The sequence below is a fragment of the Bufo bufo genome, chromosome 1 (genome assembly GCF_905171765.1).
Source record: "Bufo bufo chromosome 1, aBufBuf1.1, whole genome shotgun sequence".
NCBI lineage: Eukaryota > Metazoa > Chordata > Amphibia > Anura > Bufonidae > Bufo > Bufo bufo.
In genome coordinates this window covers 349,037,941-349,060,400 of record NC_053389.1, presented here as the reverse complement: position 1 = coordinate 349,060,400, position 22,460 = coordinate 349,037,941, and the positions used below count along the sequence as shown (strand labels likewise).

General features: G+C 44.4%; 1 protein-coding gene across 2 annotated transcripts in view; it reads right to left on the bottom strand.

The window, feature by feature from the left end:
* Positions 1-22,460, bottom strand: part of LCP2 (lymphocyte cytosolic protein 2) — a 583,862-nt gene that overhangs the window by 47,246 nt on the left and 514,156 nt on the right. For both annotated transcript variants that reach the window (XM_040442789.1, XM_040442797.1), the window contains one exon: positions 924-1,001. In XM_040442789.1, the coding sequence (XP_040298723.1) occupies positions 924-1,001 (78 nt within the window). The remainder of the gene's footprint in view (positions 1-923; positions 1,002-22,460) is intronic.

The following is a 22,460-nucleotide window of genomic DNA, read 5'->3' as shown; positions in this document are numbered from 1 at the left end:
TTTTCATCTAAAAAAAATGATCTCAGACAGAAATGGTTAAAGACGATACAAAATGTGCATAACTGAGCATAACGGGATATGCATTTTGTTTATTTATCTCTTCTGATGGATCAGCTGTTGCAAAACTACAATTCCCAGCATGCCTGGACAACCAATAGCTAATAGGGCATGCTGGGAGTTGCAGTTTTGCAACAGCTGGAGGACTATAGGTTAAGCTTTCCTGCCATAGACTATAATGGGATCCAGACGCTTTCAAGCATGGTTTCGGCCTGACAAAAACTGTTCTACTGGTGAAGGGCAGAATCCAGCAATGCTGGATCTGGTGAACTCTGGCAGGATATTCTCTACCAGATACAATTCACCAGAGATGTGAATGAAGACTTATACGGCATCAAAGTTCAATAATCACATAACTTTATTTTATCCTGTTTAAGTAAAATTAAACATCCGAAATACAGAAGCCCTAAAGAGAGTGATCACAGACTAAAAGCCTGAGCCAGAATCCCAGACACGCACACTTTATATATATATATATATATATATATATACACATATACAGTGTGTAAATATATAAATATATAAATAAATATATATATATATATATATATATATATATAGATGGATGTAGCAGACTTAAAGGGGTTGTCCGGACTACATTTTTGATGCATGGTCCTTAACAGGTACATTTTGAGATGTTTACAGTACCAACTTTCAATTACTAGTGTTTGTTCTGGAAGAAACTATACTTATGGATAGAGAATTATTTAAATCTATTCATATCACTTTTTCAGGAAAGTTATAAAATAAGTATTCTGCATTTAAGTAGACCTATGAGATCACCTGGAACGTATGTCTGTTAGTAATACTTGTATTCTTTATATAAATAATTCTTAAAATTATAGAAAAACAAACCATTATCTTACCTTATTGATAGATCGTAAAGCATTTTCGGCATCCTTTCTTGATATATTACCCAAATACCACTGTTCTGAATAAATACCCTAAAATATACAGTGTACAGATTATTGTGCAATGGCAACACAGTATTAAAAAATTATACCTATTTGAAAATAGAGAGCTAGAGATTACGTTTGGCTCAAGAGCAGGTTACCTAAGCCTAATAATGCATTATTTATTGTAGTTTGGAAAGGTTTTCATATACTGTACAAAGCCATATTATGAAATGCATCATCATAACAATGGATATAAAGCAAAATTCATCAAGTTGTGCCACCATTTTTACAGCCCACAGCTCTTTTGACTGGTGTCACATCATGTTTCTATCTTCCACCTAGCAGATCTGATTAACAGTTATCCCCAAAAAACTGATTCAAATAGAAGGGTATCTGTTTGCATCCATTATACATAGACTTCAATGTTTAAAAAAAAAAGACATCCATCACTGTCCATTTTTTCTGCTGGACACAAAAACATGATAGACTTTTCTGGTAAAAAACTAACTGTGACGGACATGATTTTTCTTAACACTAAAGTCTATATACAACTAATACAACGGGATATCCTTCTCTTGGCATCAGTTTTTTGGGTATCTGTTGCTAATTCTATGTGTGATCTGTGCTGCGGTTTCTACTGCGACCAATGATAGATTGCCATGCCAATTGTTCATACTGTATAAGGCCACGTTCACATCAACATTTGTAGTTTACATTGTTCCACTCAATAGGAGCAGCAGAACAACGAAAATGACAGAGAGCCGGATTCGACAGATAACAACAAGGTTCAACAATATAAAACAGTATATGTAAACAATGACAAATCATAGTGCCAGTTAAAGGGACACGGTCACCTGGATTTCACTTACTGAGCTAATAACCACCACATCAGTCTCCACGATTTACATTAAAATATACTAGTATTACTGCCCTGTGTCTTTTATTTTGTCTATAAAATCGGTTTTATTAATATGCAAAGTACCTCAATAAGGATCCCAAGGGGACGTCTCTCCGGCAGTTGATGCCCAGCCGCACCTATTACTTCGGAGCCCAGCAATGCCCCACTGCTAATTTATACACTCCTCTTCACTCCTCTTGGCGCATGCGCAATGAATTCTGTGGGGTCGATGCCAGGACACCGCGCGGGTGCTGACTTGTGTATCCAGGGCGCATGTGCGGGATTATGGGCGCTGCACAATTACGTCGGCGAAGAGGAGTGAATAAATTAGCAGTGGGGTGGTGCTGGACTCCGAAGTAATAGGCGCGGCTGGGCTCCTTATTGAGGTACTTTGCATATTAATAAAACCGATTTTAGAGACTGTTACGGTACCTCCAGTAGTAAATGCACAAATCGCCACTAGCAGCCGAACGGCAATAGTTTCCAAGCGACAAATAATCCCAATAAGCAGTCTCTAGTCGCCGGTAATAAAATCCCCCCTCCCAATAACGAGACCAAGCTCCGCTTTGAGGGTAAAACACGAACACTTTATTGAGGGCTACCCGCCCGTATTTATGCAGGTCCCCATCTGGTGTACACGCCCCTAGGGGACCAGAAGGAAGACTGTGACACAGGACAGATACGTAGCACTCAGGATACACAGACACAACACATCCCCACAATGCATCATGGTTTCCTCCTCTCTGCCCTGCAGACATCCGAGGAGCAATTCAATTATCTCTCAGGACAAAGGGAAATCACCAATACACATGTGGGAACAACAGGACAGGAATCACCACCCAAACACACAATGTCACACCCTCACAGCAAACACAGACATTTAACATATTCCCAGATAGCTCAAGTCTGAGTGCATATCATTAGGTGAATAGCACTCAGAATACACAAATACCATAAAATTTGCTATCTGGGTACCATTTTTAGTCCATACGGATGGGTCTGTCACACAGCTCCCCCCTTGTGGAACACTCCGGCAGACCCGGCTTGACCCTTTGGCGGGTCAACTTGGGGATGACCGGACTGGGAAGGAGTAGGGACGTCTGTTTGCCGGGATAACCCATCCGCATTCCCATTCTGCTTACCGGGTCGGTAGCTGATGGTGAAGTTGTAAGGCTGCAGTGCCAGACTCCACCTCAGCAGTCTGCCATTGTCTCCTGAGACCCGGTTAAGCCAGACAAGGGGATTGTGGTCTGTGATGAGGGAAAATTCTTGTAAACACTCTTTCTCCACTGCCGCATAACTCACTTCCCGAGGTAGTAACTTTCTGCTGAGATATGCGACAGGGTGCTCTCCTCCATCTTCCCCGACCTGGCTCAGCACAGCCCCCAGTCCATACATGGAAGCATCTGTATGAACAAGGAAACATTTGTTAGGGACTGGGGCAGCCAGGACAGGGGCATTCGCAAGAGCTTGCTTCAGGGCCTGAAACGCGGCTTCACAAGCTGGAGACCACAGGACCTGCTTAGGTAAATTCTTCTTAGTCAGGTCAGTCAAGGGCTTGGCAACCGTACTGTAGTCGGGGACAAAACGTCGGTAATACCCTGCAGTCCCCAGGAAGGCCAGCACTTGGGTCTTGGTGATAGGTGTGGGCCAGTTAGCTACAGCCTCTACCTTGGCTGGCTCTGGTCGCTGGCTCCCACATCCTACCCTGTGACCCAAGTACTGCACTTCTGCCATGCCTAAATGGCACTTGTCTGGCTTCAAGGTCAGGCCTGCGACCCGAATCTTGTCCAGCACCACCCCCACGTGTACTAAATGGTCTTCCCAGGACTCACTGTAGACCGCAATGTCATCCAGGTATGCACATGCAAATTCCTGGAAGCCATCGAGGAGTCTATCCACCATACGCTGGAAGGTAGCCGGAGCATTCTTCATCCCAAATGGCATAACCTTAAACTGGTACAGGCCAAATGGGGTGACGAATGCCGACTTAGGGATAGCATCCTCGGCCAGGGGGATCTGCCAATAACCTTTGCACAGCTCAATGGTGGTCAGATAGCGCCCCCTGGCAATGCGGTCTAATAACTCGTCTACCCGGGGCATCGGGTAGGCGTCAGTGGTGGTCCGCTCGTTGAGCCGCCTGTAATCCACACAGAACCGGGTGGTCCCATCTTTCTTAGGCACCAGGACTACAGGCGAGGCCCAAGGGCTGTCTGAGTGCTCGATAACCCCCAGCCTAGTCATCTCTTGTATCTCCTTCCACATTCCTTCTTGGACTGCTTCAGGGATACGGTATGGGGGTTGTCGTAGGGGGTTCTGTCCGGGTGTCTCGACCTTGTGCACAGCTAGGGTGGTGTACCCGGGTTCTTGGGAGAACGTCGCCTGCTTCTCCCACAGAAGCTGTCTTGCCTGTACCTTCTCTGCCGGGTTTAGCCGGTCCCCTAGCTGCACAAGACTAGTAAGGTCAGTCTGGGGATCCTTCTCTAACAAGTCAGGTAAAGGTAAGTTCTCGGGGTCGTCAGTAGCTGGGGCACATACTGCCGCAACATCCTCTGGTCTCTCCTGAAACTCCTTCAGCATGTTCACATGAAAGGATAGCTGAATCCTCTCATCTGCACAGCTGGCTATAAGATAGGTAGTATCACATACCTGAGCTAACACTTTATACGGGCCCTGCCAAGATGCTTGTATCTTGTTTGCCTTCACAGGCTTGAGCACTAGAACCTTCTGCCCAACCTGGAAGACCCGCTGTCAGGCACCCCGATCGTACCACCGCTTCTGTCTCCCCTGGGCCGCCTGGAGATTCTCCCTTACCATCAGGGATAGTTTCTCCATGCGGTCCCAGAGTTCCAGGACATAAGGTACTATGGGGGTCCCTTCTTGCTCTGTCTCCCCCTCCCAGTGTCCTTTAATGAGATCTAGGGGTCCACGGACCCTTCTCCCATAGAGTAACTCAAAGGGGGAGAACCCAGTAGATTCCTGGGGCACCTCTCTGTATGCAAATAGCAGATGAGGCAGGAATCACTCCCAGTCTCTGCAAGTGTCAGTAAAGGTCCTCAGCATCGGTTTGAGGGTGCCGTTAAATTGTTCGCAGAGACCGTTAGTCTGTGGGTGATAAGGTGAGCTAAGCAGCGGTTTAATGCCGCACACCTTCCACAGCTGCTGGGTAAGCACAGCGGTGAACTGAGTTCCCTGATCAGAGAGGATCTCCTGAGGGAACCCGACCCTAGTGAAAATTTTAACCAGGGCATCAGCAACCATCTCTGCCTCTATTTTAGACAGCGCTACTGCCTCTGGATAACGTGTGGCATAGTCCACCACGGTAAGAATGTATTTCTTACCTGATGGGCTAGCCCTGGCCAGTGGACCCACAATGTCAACGGCTATGCGGGAAAAGGGTTCTCCAATGATAGGCATCGACTGAAGCCTAGCCTTTGGGTGATCCCCCCGCTTACCTACCCGTTAACAGGTGTCACACATGCTACAATAAACCCGCACATCTCGGTTAAAATTGGGCCAGAAAAAGTTTTGGGTGATTTAATGAGCTGTGCGGCGGGAACCTACATGGCCCGCTAACGGCACATCATGCCCAATCCGCAGAATCTCCTGCCGGTACTTTGCAGGTACCACTAGCTGTCGATTCTGCGGAGGGGTACTCGGTTTCTGGGACGGTTTCGGGATCCTGTACAGCCTATCCCCCACCCACTCGTAGAGCTCCCCATCTACTCCTTCTCCCCCAGAGTCGGCCCTGGCCCTGTACTTCGCTAACGTTGGGTCTTCCCTAGTTTCCTTCCCGTACATCTCTGGGGTATCCCAGCCTAAAGGGGCCTGATCTAAGGTACAAGTCGGGGTAGAGAGTCTTACCTGGGTCTCAGCAGCAGGTGGGCCGGTCTCGGCGGCACGGGTCTGGGCCCGGGTCGTGACAGCGTCCACTTCAGCGGGACCCATGGGAGCGAAGGCTGAAACAAGGGGCGCCAAGTCATTGCCAAGGAGAACATCTGCGGGTAAATCCTTCATGACCCCCACTTTTACATGTCTAGTGCCCACTCCCCAATCCAAATGTACCCGGGCAACGGGTAGACGAAACACGGCACCCCCGGCTACTCGCACTGCGACCGTGTCCCCGGTATGTTGGGCTTCGGATACCAGGTGCTTCTGGAGCAAAGTCATGGTTGCACCGGTATCCCGTAGACCACTGACCTCTTTCCCGTTGACCTTTACACATTGCCGGTGGTGCTGTCTGTTATCCCGGTGGGCAGCCTCAACGGGGTCTGCCTCAGACAGGATGCCCCAGCAGTCCTCTTCCTCTACACAGTGAGCTGCTGGGAGAGGTGGTCGTGGATTGCCCCCTGCGGGTCTCCTCCAGGACTGGTTCTGGTTGGCACTGTTCATCGGGCACTCTGGTCGCTTGTGCCCTAGCTGCTTGCATAGGTAGCACCGAATAGGTTGGGAGTATTCCCGTGAGTTAAACCGGGGTGGCTGTTGATACTGGGCAGACGGAGGGGGTGCTGATGGCCGATTCATTGGAGGCTGATAGATGGTAGCTGCTGTTGGTGCTGCTGGCCTGTATTCCACTCTGGCGGGAGCCTTGCTGATGGAACTGCAAGAAAACAAAACACGTCCCACGGCGCGAATTACCGTCTACCAGTCACCAGGGTCAAGAAGAAATCTTTTAATGCAGCAAGATTCCTTCTTGACCCTGGTGACTGGTAGACGGTAATTCGCGCCGTGGGACGTGTTTTGTTTTCTTGCACTACTAGCTTCTTGGGGGCTCCAGGCTTCTCCTTTTGAAGATCCCTCGTGGTCCCGAGGCTGCAGACCGCCATATCCAGACGTCCAGGCTTGTTTGAAAATACCTACAATAGTGTTGTGCCTATATCCGCACAACCACACAAGGTGAGCCTTGCCAATTCTTTTTGTTCACCATTATACACCCACAGAATTACCCTATGGTGCGCCCATCTGTTTCTCTACAGATTTAAAACCAGCCTGCTACATCACATTGCTGATGGAACTGTCCAGTTTGCGGGCATCTGTATACTCATCCGCCAGGCGAGCTGCTTCATGTAGAGTGGAGGGTTTACGGTCCCTTACCCACTCTCTGACCCCTGCTGGTAATTTGTCAAAACAATGTTCCAATAGAAACATCTGTAGCACCTCTTCTCCGGACACAGCTTGGCACCCCGCCATCCAGTGGGCGGCTGTGCGGTGCACCTTACATGCCCATTCAACGAAAGAGTCCCCAGCTGTTTTAACAGTGTCTCGGAACCTCCTCCGGTATGCCTCGGGTGTAATGGCATACCGGGAGAGTAAAGCTTCCCTGACAGCCACATAATCCCCAATCTCCTCATCAGGGATGGCCCGAAAAGCCTTGCTGGCCCGGCCGGATAACTTGCCGGACAATATAGTAACCCAGTCTTCCAGGGGTACCTTGTGCAGGGCACATTGCCGCTCAAAATCAGCAAGGTACCCATTAATCTCTCCTTCTGTCTCACTGAAGGCTTTAAATGCAGTAAACAGCACTTTCTTTCTTTCCCCCGGGTTTGCTGTGACTGGGGCTGCTGCATCCCCGTTTTGGCGTAGCAGGTTGGCCTCCACAGCGGCCATGACCTGGGTGATGATCTCTGCAGATGGGTTGGGACCATAATGGGCCAGCCTGATTCTTACCGCCCGGTCAAAGCTTGCCTCCTAGGGGGTTCTGTCAGCTGTGCTGGGTCCATTGGTTCCCTCTGCCGCTGGTAGTCCATCCATTTCCAGCAATAACGCAATAATGTCCCTCTTCCTGAGGTTACTGGCCTGTCCGCCTCTTTGCTCTAATAAATCTTTTAGAGTAGCTCTTCTCAGGTTTTGGTATTGTAATTCCATTTGATCCTGGTTGTAGTGGTCTCTTTGGGCGCTGAGGATCATCCCGTCGCTTGCCACCAGTTGTTACGGTACCTCAAGTAGTAAATGCACAAATCGCCATTAGCAGCCGAACGGCAATAGTTTCCAAGCGGCAAACAATCCCAATAAGCAGTCTCTAGTCGCCGGTAATAAAATCCCCCCTCCCAATAACGAGACCAAGCTCCTCTTTGAGGGTAAAACACGAACACTTTATTGAAGGCTACTCGCCCGTATTTTTGCAGGTCCCCATCTGGTGTACACGCCCCTAGGGGACCAGAAGGAAGACTGTGACACAGGACAGATACGTAGCACTCAGGATACACAGACACAACACATCCCCACAATGCATCATGGTTTCCTCCTCTCTGCCCTGGAGACACCCGAGGAGCAATTCAATTATCTCTCAGGACAAAGGGAAATCACCAATACACATGTGGGAACAACAGGACAGGAATCACCACCCAAACACACAATGTCACACCCTCACAGCAAACACAGACATTTAACATATTCCCAGATAGCTCAAGTCTGAGTGCATATCATTAGATGAATAGCACTCAGAATACACAAATACCATAAAATTTGCTATCTGGGTACCATTTTTAGTCCATACGGATGGGTCTGTCACAGAGACAAAATAAGACACAGGGCAGTAATACTAGTATATTTTAATGTAAATCGTGGAGACTGATGTGGTGGTTATTAGCTCAGTAAGTAAAATCCAGGTGACCGTGTCCCTTTAACCTTCCAAGTGCACTAAGTTAGTGAGTTCATGGTTTTGCGTAATGGTAGTAGGGGCAAATGTCCAGAAATGTCCACAGTCCAAAGTACTCTCGCACCATGGCACTATAACTGATACTAGCGGTTGCTCAGTGCAAATACATTGTTACTGCTTTTAATTGTAACTGTATACATTCCTATGCACTGACTATCACTGGTTGTGGAAGGCAGAGGGGAACAATGCATTTTTTTTTTTTTTTTATTAAAGATTTTCTCCACTTAAAGAGGACCTTTCACTAGAATAGAAAATCTTTCTCCCAGGCTGTAGCGCTGGCCAATCGCAGCGCTCAGCTCATAGCCTGAGAGAAAAAAAAACTCTCAGGCTATGAGCTGAGCGCTGCGATTGGCCAGCGCTACAGCCTGGGAGAAGGAGACGCCGGCAGGCTCAACTGGGTGGAGCCGAACATATGAAGATACCGGAGCCTATACCGGGCGAACGGAGAGGCGCCCAGGGATAACAGTAAGTGCAGGGGGATCACTGGGCGCCGCTCTCTATGTCTTTATACTTAGTTTACATTTTCTATTCTAGTGAAAGGTCCTCTTTAAGAAAAATTTAAATTTGTCAGAAATCTCATGGTGTTGATGGGGTTATATTAAGTTTTGCTATAGTTCCCAACGAGATCTATGCATGTCTCTGTATAACTGCCTTTCTAAGATCTCCTGGAGGTATCCATGCTACTTTAGTCTCATTTGCCTAAATGGCAGAGATACCCTTCTTTTCAATGCTAGGCCATAGCCGGTGCTATGTAGCAGTGCTATGATGAGCCATGTTTAAGACTATATACAGGGAGTGCAGAATTATTAGGCAAGTTGTATTTTTGAGGATTAATTTTATTATTGAACAACAACCATGTTCTCAATGAACCCAAAAAACTCATTAATATCAAAGCTGAATATTTTTGGAAGTAGTTTTTAGTTTGTTTTTAGTTTTAGCTATTTTAGGGGGATATCTGTGTGTGCAGGTGACTATTAATGTGCATAATTATTAGGCAACTTAAGAAAAAGCAAATATATACCCATTTCAATCATTTATTTTTACCAGTGAAACCAATATAACATCTCAACATTCACAAATATACATTTCTGACATTCAAAAACAAAACAAAAACAAATCAGTGACCAATATAGCCACCTTTCTTTGCAAGGACACTCAAAAGCCTGCCATCCATGGATTCTGTCAGTGTTTTGATCTGTTCACCATCAACATTGCGTGCAGCAGCAACCACAGCCTCCCAGACACTGTTCAGAGAGGTGTACTGTTTTCCCTCCTTGTAAATCTCACATTTGATGATGGACCACAGGTTCTCAATGGGGTTCAGATCAGGTGAACAAGGAGGCCATGTCATTAGATTTTCTTCTTTTATACCCTTTCTTGCCAGCCACGCTGTGGAGTACTTGGACGCGTGTGATGAAGCATTGTCCTGCATGAAAATCATGTTTTTCTTGAAGGATGCAGACTTCTTCCTGTACCACTGCTTGAAGAAGGTGTCTTCCAGAAACTGGCAGTAGGACTAGGAGTTGAGCTTGACTCCATCCTCAACCCGAAAAGGCCCCACAAGCTCATCTTTGATGATACCAGCCCAAACCAGTACTCCACCTCCACCTTGGTGGTGTCTGAGTCGGACTGGAGCTCTCTGCCCTTTACCAATCCAGCCACGGGCCCATCCATCTGGCCCATCAAGACTCACTCTCATTTCATTAGTCCATAAAACCTTAGAAAAATCAGTCTTGAGATATTTCTTGGCCCAGTCTTGACGTTTCAGCTTGTGTGTCTTGTTCAGTGGTGGTCGTCTTCCAGCCTTTCTTACCTTGGCCATGTCTCTGAGTATTGCACACCTTGTGCTTTTGGGCACTCCAGTGATGTTGCAGCTCTGAAATATGGCCAAACTGGTGGCAAGTTGCATCTTGGCAGCTGCACGCTTGACTTTTCTCAGTTCATGGGCAGTTATTTTGCGCCTTGGTTTTTCCACACGCTTCTTGCGACCCTGTTGACTATTTTGAATGAAACGCTTGATTGTTCGATGATCACGCTTAAGAAGCTTTGCAATTTTAAGAGTGCTGCATCCCTCTGCAAGATGTCTCACTATTTTTGACTTTTCTGAGCCTGTCAAGTCCTTCTTTTGACCCATTTTGCCAAAGGAAAGGAAGTTGCCTAATAATTATGCACACCTAATATAGGGTGTTGATGTCATTAGACCACACCCCTTCTCATTACAGAGATGCACATCACCTAATATGCTTAATTGGTAGTAGGCTTTCGAGCCTATACAGCTTGGAGTAAGACAACATGCATAAAGAGGATGATGTGGTCAAAATACTCATTTGCCTAATAATTCTGCATGCAGTGTATGAAGTAAACTTAAACAGCATCAAAAACTGTAATGTTAAGATGATGACTACTGCCTGCAGGATATTAAAGGGAACCTGTCACCATGAAAATGCAACCTAAGCTAGAGGCAGCATGGGATGTACAGTATACTCATATTATTCAAGCCTTATCATCACTGGGGTCCTGTTAAAGGGAACCTGTCACATTGAACATGGTGTCTGAGCTGCAGGCAGCATGTTAAAGAGCAGGAGGAGCTGAGAAGATTGATTTATAGTTTTATTGGAAAAGATTCAGTAAAACTGGGTCCAATCAGTGATTGATGGCTATCTCTGTATGCACATAAAGGGAAGGCTGTCAATCACTGATGGGACCACCTCCTTGACTTCCAAACCCACAATGAGCAGGAATTTAAATGTATAAAATACAAGTTTAACAAAAATATTTTTCCCATAAAACTATGTATCAATCGGCTCAGCTCCTCCTGCTCTACAACATGCTGCCTGCAGCTCAGACACCATGTTCAATTTGACAGGTTCACATATGTATACTGCACATCCTCCTTCATTTTTATGTCAGTTGATGCATTGTTTCCAACTGTCAATTTTAACCCCTTCCTAATGCAACAATTTCCGTTTTCTTAATATTTTTTTTTTTACTCAATTCCTTCCAGCAGCCTTTTCATTCTGTTCACATAGCCATATGATTGCTTGTTTCTTGCAGGACAAGTTGTACTTTTTAATGGCACTGCGTAATATTACATATGATGTAAGCTGGAATCTGGGATAATATCCAAATGAGGTGAAAAAAAAAAAAACAACAAAAAAAACAAAACAATATGGGTTTCGATTTTACGGTGTATGCCAGTATCATTTAATCATAGGTACAGTTATCTGATCAATCTAGATTTGCCCCGTGTCCATTGATCCATACTTACCTACCTGCTCTTTGTATACGCACATATATGGTGGTTCCCTATCTGATGGTAGGGGACACTGACAGCACTCCAAGCTGTGTATGCCCTTCATCTGTTGATGCTGTTGGCATATTATGTTACTTGTGCCTTGATCCATACTATCCCTGTCTAATCCTAGGTGCCTCCACCTGTGTTGGTTGCTTTTCAAAATCACAGTTTGGTCCCTATACATACTTTGGTGCATGTCAGTGACATGATATCACCAAAGGAGTCACTGCACACCTGGCACGGAACTCCAGGGAGGAGGATCACCCCCTTTATATAGACCAGGGCTGGCCAACCTGTGGCTCTCCAGCTGTTGTAAAACTACAACTCCCACTATTCCCTGCTGCAGGCTGATAGCTGTAGGCAGACTGGGCATGCTGGGAGTTGTAGTTTTGCAACAGCTGGAGAGCCGTTGGCCAGCCCTGATATAGACGCTTCCACATACCACTCATGTGGTGGTCGTCACTATGCTCCTCGTTAGTTTATGCTCTGGTTCGATTAAGCACCTGATGACAAACATACACTGAAGAAATGCATACAGCATGTGAATTTACAGAGAAAATAATCTATTAACAGGTAGCTTAGCATATAGTGCTGGTATTTCCCTAGTCAGAAGAGTGCAGACAGAGCATGGAACAATGGTAGTGCAGGCACTGAATGGTCAGTAATAATATCTCAGGGTCGGCTAACAAATCACTAAAGGGGGATTTACAGGAGCCAATTATCAGGCAGATTATCCTGAATGACCATTCCGGCAAACGCTTGATTCCAACAATCTGCCTGTGTAAATGTGCCGGTAATCACCCAATGAACGAATGATATGGAAAAGGGATATGAGCATTAAACGAGTGTGTACCATCTTCCCTACCCATTGCCTAACTTGCTTGTATTTACGAGTGGTTTTCTACCACTCTGCTTTTAACCCCTTAAGGACTCAGCCCTATTTCACCTTAAAGACTTGGCCATTTTTTGCAAATCTGACCAGTGTCACTTTAAGTGCTGATAACTTTAAAACGCTTTGACTTATCCAGGCCATTCTGAGATTGTTTTTTCGTCACATATTGTACTTCATGACACTGGTAAAATGAAGTAAAAAAAAAAAATATTTTTATTTATTAAAAAATACCAAATTTACCAAAAATGAAGTAAAAAGTTTCAATTTCTCTACTTTTATAATACATAGTAATACCTCCAAAAATAGTTATTACTTTACATTCCCAATATGTCTACTTCATGTTTGGATCATTTTGGGAATGATATTTTATTTTTTGGGGATGTTACAAGGCTTAGAAGTTTAGAAGCAAATCTTCAAAAACCCAATTTTTAGGGACCAGTTCAGGTCTGAAGTCACTTTGTGAGGCTTACATAATAGAAACCACCCAAAAATGACCCCATTCTAAAAAGTACACCCCTCATGGTATTCAAAACTGATTTTACAAACGTCGTTAACCCTTTTTAGGTGTTCCACAGGAATTAATGGAAAATAGAGATACAATTTCAAAATTTCACTTTTTTGGCAGATTTTCCATCTTAATAATTTTTTTCCAGTTACAAAGCAAGGGTTAACAGCCAAACCAAACTCAATATTTATGGCCCTGATTCTGTAGTTTACAGAAACACCCCATATGTGGTGGTAAACCACTGTACGGGCACACCGCAGGGCGCAGAAGGAAAGGAATGCCATACGGTTTTTGGAAGGCAGGTTTTGCTGGACTGTTTTTTTTGAAACCATGTCCCATTTGAAGCCCCCCTGATGCACCCCTAGAGTAGAAACTCCAAAAAAGTGACCCCATTTTAGAAACTATGGGATAGGGTGGCAGTTTTGTTGGTACTACTTTAGGGTACATATGATTTTTGGTTGCTCTTTTTGTGAGGCAAGGTAACAAGAAATAGCTGTTTTGGCACCGTTTTTATTTTTTGTTATTTACAACATTCATCTGACAGGTTATATCATGTGATATTTTTATAGACCAGGTTGTCACGGATGCGGCGATCCCTAATATGTATACTTTTTATTTTATTTATGTAAGTTTTAAACAATGATTTCTTTTTTTAAACAAAGAAAATCATGTTTTAGTATTTCCATAGTCTGAGAGACATAATTTTTTCAGTTTTTGGGCGATTACCTTGGTTAGGGTATGATTTTTGCGGGATGAGATGACGGTTTTATTGGTACTATATAAGGTGACAAAAAATGGTTTATTTAGGACAGTTTTTATTTTTTTTATTTTTTACGATGTTCATCTGAGGGGTTAGGTCATGTGATATTTTTATAGAGCCGGTCGATACGGACGCGGCAATACCTAATATGTATATTTTTTTTATTTATGTAAGTTTTACACAATAATATCATTTTTGAAACAAAAAAAAATCATGTTTTAGTGTCTCCATATTCTGTGAGCCATAGTTTTTTCAGTTTTTGGGCGATTATCTTAGGTAGGGTCTCATTTTTTGCGGGATGAGATTACGGTTTGATTGGCACTATTTTGGGGTGCATATGCCTTTTTGAACGCTTGCTGTTGTAATTTTTGTTCTGTAAGGTGACCAAAAAAGTGTTCATCTGAGGGGTTAGGTCATGTGATATGTTTATAGAGCCGGTCGATATGGACGCGGCGATACCTGATATGTATACTTATTTTTTCCCCTATTTTTTACTAATTTTTTTTAACTTTATTTGGGGAAAATTATGTTTTTGTTTATTTTTTCTTGAAACTTTTAATTTTTGGGGGGGAAAACTTTATTTTTTCAACTTTTTTTTACTTTATTTTTTGTCCCACTTTGGGACTTCAACTTTTGGGGATCTAATCCCTTTTACAATGCATTCCAACACTTCTGTATTGGAATGCATTGGCTGTATGAGTAATACAGGGGGCTGGATCTCACAGGCTCATCACCGGAAGGCAGCGCGATGCCTTCCTTAGGCCTCCTGCACCCGGCCGTTTTTTTTTTCCCCGTTTACTGGCCGTTTTTTGCGTTCCGTATACGGTCCGTATACGGAACCATTCATTTCAATGGTTCCGCAAAAAAAACGGAATGTACTCCGTATGCATTCCGTTTCCGTATTTCCGTTCTGTTTTAACATAGAACATGTCCTATTATTGCCCGGTCCGTGGCTCCATTCAAGTCAATGGGTCCGCAAAAAAAACAGAACACATACGGAAATGCATCCGTATGTCTTCCGTTTCCGTTCCGTTTTTTGCTGAACCATCTATTGAAAATGTTAGGCCCAGCCCAATTTTATCTATGTAATTACTGTATACTGTATATGCCATACGGAAAAACGGAACGGAAAAACGGAACAGAAACGGAAACACAACGGAAACAAAAAACGGAACAACGGATCCGTGAAAAACGGACCGCAAAACACTGAAAAAGCCATACGGTCGTGTAAAAGAGGCCTTAGACATCGCACTGCCTTCCATGCCATCGGGTCCCGCCTGAAGCCGCATGGCGACCCGATGGCACCGCCGCCCGCAACTGCCAGATAAGGTAAAAGCCGCAAACCGCAGGTCTGAATTGACCTGCGGATTGCGGCGATCGCCGACACGGGGGGGTCAAGGGAACCCCCCCCCCCCCCGGTGTTGTGACAGGATGCCCGCTGAATGATTTCAGCGGACATCCTGTTGAGATTAACCCCCGCCGCGCCGCAATCGCGATTTAAACTTACGACGTACCGATACGCCCTGAGTTCTTAAGGACTCGGGAAATAGGGCGTACCGGTACGCCCTAAGTCCTTAAGGAGTTATTCATAGCGTTTAATTTTTTCTTTATATAAGACAAACATTTTACGCAAGGTTTTACAATCAAGGGGTTATGTACAAACAGATACATAAATAACATAGCAACAAACAAATCGCCAATTAACCCTTAGGATACCTGATGTTTTTTTCATTTTTGCGTTTTCATTTTTCTTCCCTATCTTCCTTGAGCCATAACTTTTTTATATTTTCATTCACATAGCCGTACGAGGGCTTGTTTTTTTGAGGGATAAGTTGTACTTTCTAATTCCACCAATAAGTATGGCATACAATGTGGTGGGAAGCGGAAAAAAAAATTCAAATGGGGTGGAATTGGAAAAAAAATGCAATTCCTCCACCATTTTACAGGCTTTGTTCTGTTTGCAGCAAAACTGACCCATGCCCTTCATTCTCTGGGTCAGTACGATTACAACGATACCGCATATGTATAGATTTTTTATAAATGTAGGAGAGGATTGCGCTGCAGGAAAGAAATCTTTTTTGTGGATAAAAGTTCCCTTTTGAAAGTCTTCAACCAATGGGATCACAAACCAACCTCACAATCCTTCACTGGTATGGAAACCTGTGGTATAAAGAAAAACGCACTATGGTGTAACGAGTTCAGACACCTGACGCACCATGTGAATAGGATATACTCACAAGATTCCAGATAGGTAAGTGCACGTAGAGATCTAAAAGGTGTCTCCTATAGGGCTCTGCTGAAAGGAGAAAACTATAGTGTAGTATGTAAAGACACGGTGCATGCCTGCAAACAGATTGTACTCACAGAACTTCACTGGAAAAGTGCATGAAAGGATCCTGACAAAATCTTCACAGACAGCTGGGCAGATCGAACAATCGGAGGTCCAGGGGCGTCGGTATAGGAAATCCCAAATATCAATCAACAGATTGAATACCTCTACACCTGGATGGCATCGAATCACAGCTTTCAAAAAGATCTCAGTAGAGGAATCGCAGATGTAATACGCACCAAAGGGTCAGATAAAAATGTATTTAATAAAAACAAAAATAACAGCTAAAAACCGTATTAAAATATCTTTGTAAAGCCCGACCCGGGTTTCGCCGTGATGCTTCGTCTGGGGCATTGATAGGTAATAGGATACCGCTGGGTTTAAATTATCAGGCAAACTCCCCCATCCCACGTCATAGGAATCCAAAAAAAACAGGGCATGGAACAGACATACACAAACAGACTAAAATTGAACAAATAAAAATGGAGCAAAGAGACAAAACCTAATAAGCTGGCGGAAAATAAACATTAAAATAAGCAAGCATTAACGTCGCACTCAATATTTAACCCTTGGGGTTGAATGGTGCCCAAAAGGAACATCCATTTCACCTCTTTTTTATTTATTAAGGCAATAAAATCCCCTCCTCGAATAGGAGTATGTACTAATTCTAATCCAAAAAACCGCAGACCTTTAGGATTTTTATTGTGATTAATCTTAAAATGTAATGAGACACTGTGGGTCTCAAGACCCTTTTTAATGTTACGAATGTGCTCCTGCACCCGAGTTTTGAGACTCCGTGTGGTCCTACCGACATATTGGAGCCCACAAGGGCATTCCAACAAATAAATTACACCAACATTGTTGCAGGAAAAATGGCCTCTAATTTTCAGGGTAGTGTCTTTTGTTTTTTTGGTTGTGATGGTATCTACAGATCTTGCTCGGTCTTTTAAGTTGCGGTTTTTGCATGGTAAGCAAAAGCCGCACCATGTGAACCTGCCTTTATTAGTACTAATATGTTTTTTACTAGTGGCAAGACTGGCACTACGAACCAATTTGTTGGTGAGATTGTCGGCTCTTTTAACCACCTCCGGACCGCTGTACGCACAGACGCGTCCTGGAGGTGGTTGATTCATTCCTCCTGGACGCGCCGGCGCGTCCTCTCGCGAGACGCGAGATTTCCTGTGAACGCGCGCACACAGTCGCGCGCGCTCACAGGAACGGAAGGTAAGAGAGTTGATCTCCAGCCTGCCAGCGGCGATCGTTCGCTGGCAGGCTGGAGATGTGTTTTTTTTAACCCCTAACAGGTATATTAGACGCTGTTTTGATAACAGCGTCTAATATACCTGCTACCTGGTCCTCTGGTGGTCCCATTTGTTTGGATCGACCACCAGAGGACACAGGTAGCTCAGTAAAGTCCCACCAAGCACCACTACACTACACTACACCCCCCCCCCCGTCACTTATTAACCCCTTATTAGCCCCTGATCACCCCTGATCACCCCATATAGACTCCCTGATCACCCCCCTGTCATTGATTACCCCCCTGTCATTGATCAACCCCCTGTAAAGCTCCATTCAGATGTCCGCATGATTTTTACGGATCCACTGATAGATGGATCGGATCCGCAAAACGCATCCGGACGTCTGAATGAAGCCTTACAGGGGCATGATCAATGACTGTGGTTATCACCCCATATAGACTCCCTGATCACCCCCCTGTCATTGATCACCCCCCCTGTCATTGATTACCCCCCTGTAAAGCTCCATTCAGACGTCCGCATGATTTTTACGGATCCACTGATAGATGGATCGGATCCGCAAAAACGCATCCGGACGTCTGAATGAAGCCTTACAGGGGCATGATCAATGACTGTGGTGATCACCCCATATAGACTCCTGATCACCCCCCTGTAAAGCTCCATTCAGATGTCCGCATGATTTTTTACGGATCCACTGATAGATGGATCGGATCCGCAAAACGCATCCGGACGTCTGAATGAAGCCTTACAGGGGCATGATCAATGACTTGGTGATCACCCCATATAGACTCCCTGATCACCCCCCTGTCATTGATTACCCCCCTGTAAAGCTCCATTCAGACGTCCGCATGATTTTTACGGATCCACTGATAGATGGATCGGATCCGCAAAACGCATCCGGACGTCTGAATGAAGCCTTACAGGGGCATGATCAATGACTGTGGTGATCACCCCATATAGACTCCCTGATCACCCCCCTGTCATTGATTACCCCCCTGTCATTGATCACCCCCCTGTAAAGCTCCATTCAGACGTCCGCATGATTTTTACGGATCCACTGATAGATGGATCGGATCCGCAAAACGCATCCGGACGTCTGAATGAAGCCTTACAGGGGCATGATCAATGACTGTGGTGATCACCCCATATAGACTCCCTGATCACCCCCCTGTCATTGATTACCCCCCTGTCATTGATTACCCCCCTGTAAAGCTCCATTCAGACGTCCGCATGATTTTTACGGATCCACTGATAGATGGATCGGATCCGCAAAACGCATCCGGACGTCTGAATGAAGCCTTACAGGGGCATGATCAATGACTGTGGTGATCACCCCATATAGACTCCCTGATCACCCCCCTGTCATTGATTACCCCCCTGTCATTGATCACCCCCCTGTAAAGCTCCATTCAGAGGTCCGCATGATTTTTACGGATCCACTGATAGATGGATCGGATCCGCAAAACGCATCCGGACGTCTGAATGAAGCCTTACACGGGCGTGATCAATGACTGTGGTTATCACCCCATATAGACTCCCTGATCACCCCCCCTGTCATTGATCACCACCCCTGTCATTGATCACCCCCCCTGTCATTGATCACCCCCCCTGTCATTGATCACCCCCCTGTCATTGATCACCCCCCCTGTCATTGATCAACCCCCTGTCATTGATCAACCCCCCTGTCATTGATCACCCCCCTGTCATTGATCACCCCCCTGTAAGGCTCCATTCAGACATTTTTTTGGCCCAAGTTAGTGGAATTATTATTTTTTTTTCTTACAAAGTCTCATATTCCACTAACTTGTGACAAAAAATTAAATCTCACATGAACTCACCATACCCCTCACGGAATCCAAATGCGTAAAATTTTTTAGACATTTATATTCCAGACTTCTTCTCACGCTTTAGGGCCCCTAGAATGCCAGGGCAGTATAAATACCCCACATGTGACCCCATTTCGGAAAGAAGACACCCCCAGGTATTCCGTGAGGGGCATATTGAGTCCATGAAAGATTGAAATTTTTGTCCCAAGTTAGCGGAACGGGAGACTTTGTGAGAAAAAATAAAAAATATCAATTTCCGCTAACTTGTGCCAAAAAAATAAAATTTCTATGAACTCGCCATGCCCCTCATTGAATACCTTGGGTGTCTTCTTTCCAAAATGGGGTCACATGTGGGGTATTTATACTGCCCTGGCATTCTAGGGGCCCCAAAGCGTGAGAAGAAGTCTGGTATCCAAATGTCTAAAAATGCCCTCCTAAAAGGAATTTGGGCCCCTTTGCGCATCTAGGCTGCAAAAAAGTGTCACACATCTGGTATCGCCGTACTCAGGAGAAGTTGGGGAATGTGTTTTGGGGTGTCATTTTACATATACCCATGCTGGGTGAGATAAATATCTTGGTCAAATGCCAACTTTGTATAAAAAAATGGGAAAAGTTGTCTTTTGCCAAGATATTTCTCTCACCCAGCATGGGTATATGTAAAAAGACACCCCAAAACACATTCCCCAACTTCTCCCGAGTACGGAGATACCAGATGTGTGACACTTTTTTGCAGCCTAGGTGGGCAAAGGGGCCCATATTCCAAAGAGCACCTTTCGGATTTCACTGGTCATTTACCTACTTACCACACATTAGGGCCCCTGGAAAATGCCAGGGCAGTATAACTACCCCACAAGTGACCCCATTTGGAAAGAAGACACCCCAAGGTATTCCGTGAGGGGCATGGCGAGTTCCTAGAATTTTTTATTTTTTGTCACAAGTTAGTGGAAAATGATGATTTTTTTTTTTTTTTCATACAAAGTCTCATATTCCACTAACTTGTGACAAAAAATAAAAACTTCCATGAACTCACTATGCCCATCAGCGAATACCTTGGGGTCTATTCTTTCCAAAATGGGGTCACTTGTGGGGTAGGTATAATGCCCTGGTATTTTAGGGGCCCAAATGTGTGGTAAGGAGTTTGAAATCAAATTCTGTAAAAAATGACGAGTGAAATCCGAAAGGTGCTCTTTGGAATATGGGCCCCTTTGCCCACCTAGGCTGCAAAAAAGTGTCACACATCTGGTATCTCCGTACTCAGGAGAAGGTGGGCAAAGGTGTTTTGGGGTGTCATTTTACATATACCCATGCTGGGTGAGATAAATATCTTGGTCAAATGCCAACTTTGTATAAAAAAATGGAAAAGTTGTCTTTTGCCAAGATATTTCTCTCACCCAGCATGGGTATATGTAAAAAGACACCCCAAAACACATTCCCCAACTTCTCCTGAGTACGGAGATACCACATGTGTGGCACTTTTTTGCAGCCTAGGTGGCAAAGGGGCCCATATTCCAAAGAGCACCTTTTGGATTTCACTGGTCATTTACCTACTTACCACACATTAGGGCCCCTGGAAAATGCCAGGGCAGTATAACTACCCCACAAGTGACCCCATTTTGGAAAGAAGACACCCCAAGGTATTCCGTGAGGGGCATGGCGAGTTCCTAGAATTTTTTATTTTTTGTCACAAGTTAGTGGAAAATGATGATTTTTTTTATATATTTTTTTTTTTCATACAAAGTCTCATATTCCACTAACTTGTGACAAAAAATAAAAACTTCCATGAACTCACTATGCCCATCAGCGAATACCTTGGGGTCTCTTCTTTCCAAAATGGGGTCACTTGTGGGGTAGTTATACTGCCCTGGCATTCTAGGGGCCCAAATGTGTGGTAAGGAGTTTGAAATCAAATTCTGTAAAAAATGACGAGTGAAATCCGAAAGGTGCTCTTTGGAATATGGGCCCCTTTGCCCACCTAGGCTGCAAAAAAGTGTCACACATCTGGTATCTCCGTATTCAGGAGAAGTTGGGGAATGTGTTTTGTGGTGTCTTTTTACATATACCCATGCTGGGTGAGAGAAATATCTTGGCAAAAGACAACTTTTCCCATTTTTTTATACAAAGTTGGCATTTGACCAAGATATTTATCTCACCCAGCATGGGTATATGTAAAATGACACCCCAAAACACTTTCCCCAACTTCTACTGAATACGGAGATACCAGATGTGTGACACTTTTTTGCAGCCTAGGTGGGCAAAGGGGCCCACATTCCAAAGAGCACCTTTCGGATTTCACTGGTCAGTTTTTACAGAATTTGATTTCAAACTCCTTACCACACATTTGGGCCCCTAGAATGCCAGGGCAGTATAACTACCCCACAAGTGACCCCATTTTGGAAAGAAGAGACCCCAAGGTATTTCGTGATGGGCATAGTGAGTTCATGGAAGTTTTTATTTTTTGTCACAAGTTAGTGGAATATGAGACTTTGTAAGAAAAAAAAATCATCATTTTCCGCTAACTTGTGACAAAAAATAAAAAGTTCTATGAACTCACTATGCCATCAGCGAATACCTTAGGGTGTGTACTTTCCGAAATGGGGTCATTTGTGGGGTGTTTGTACTGTCTGGGCATTGTAGAACCTCAGGAAACATGACAGGTGCTCAGAAAGTCAGAGCTGCTTCAAAAAGCGGAAATTCACATTTTTGTACCATAGTTTGTAAACGCTATAACTTTTACCCAAACCATTTTTTTTTTACCCAAACATTTTTTTTTTTATCAAAGACATGTAGAACAATAAATTTAGAGCAAAATTTATATATGGATGTCATTTTTTTTGCAAAATTTTACAACTGAAAGTGAAAAATGTCATTTTTTTGCAAAAAAATCGTTAAATTTCGATTAATAACAAAAAAAGTAAAAATGTCAGCAGCAATGAAATACCACCAAATGAAAGCTCTATTAGTGAGAAGAAAAGGAGGTAAAATTCATTTGGGTGGTAAGTTGCATGACCGAGCAATAAATGGTGAAAGTAGTGTAGGTCAGAAGTGTAAAAAGTGGCCTGGTCTTTCAGGGTGTTTAAGCACTGGG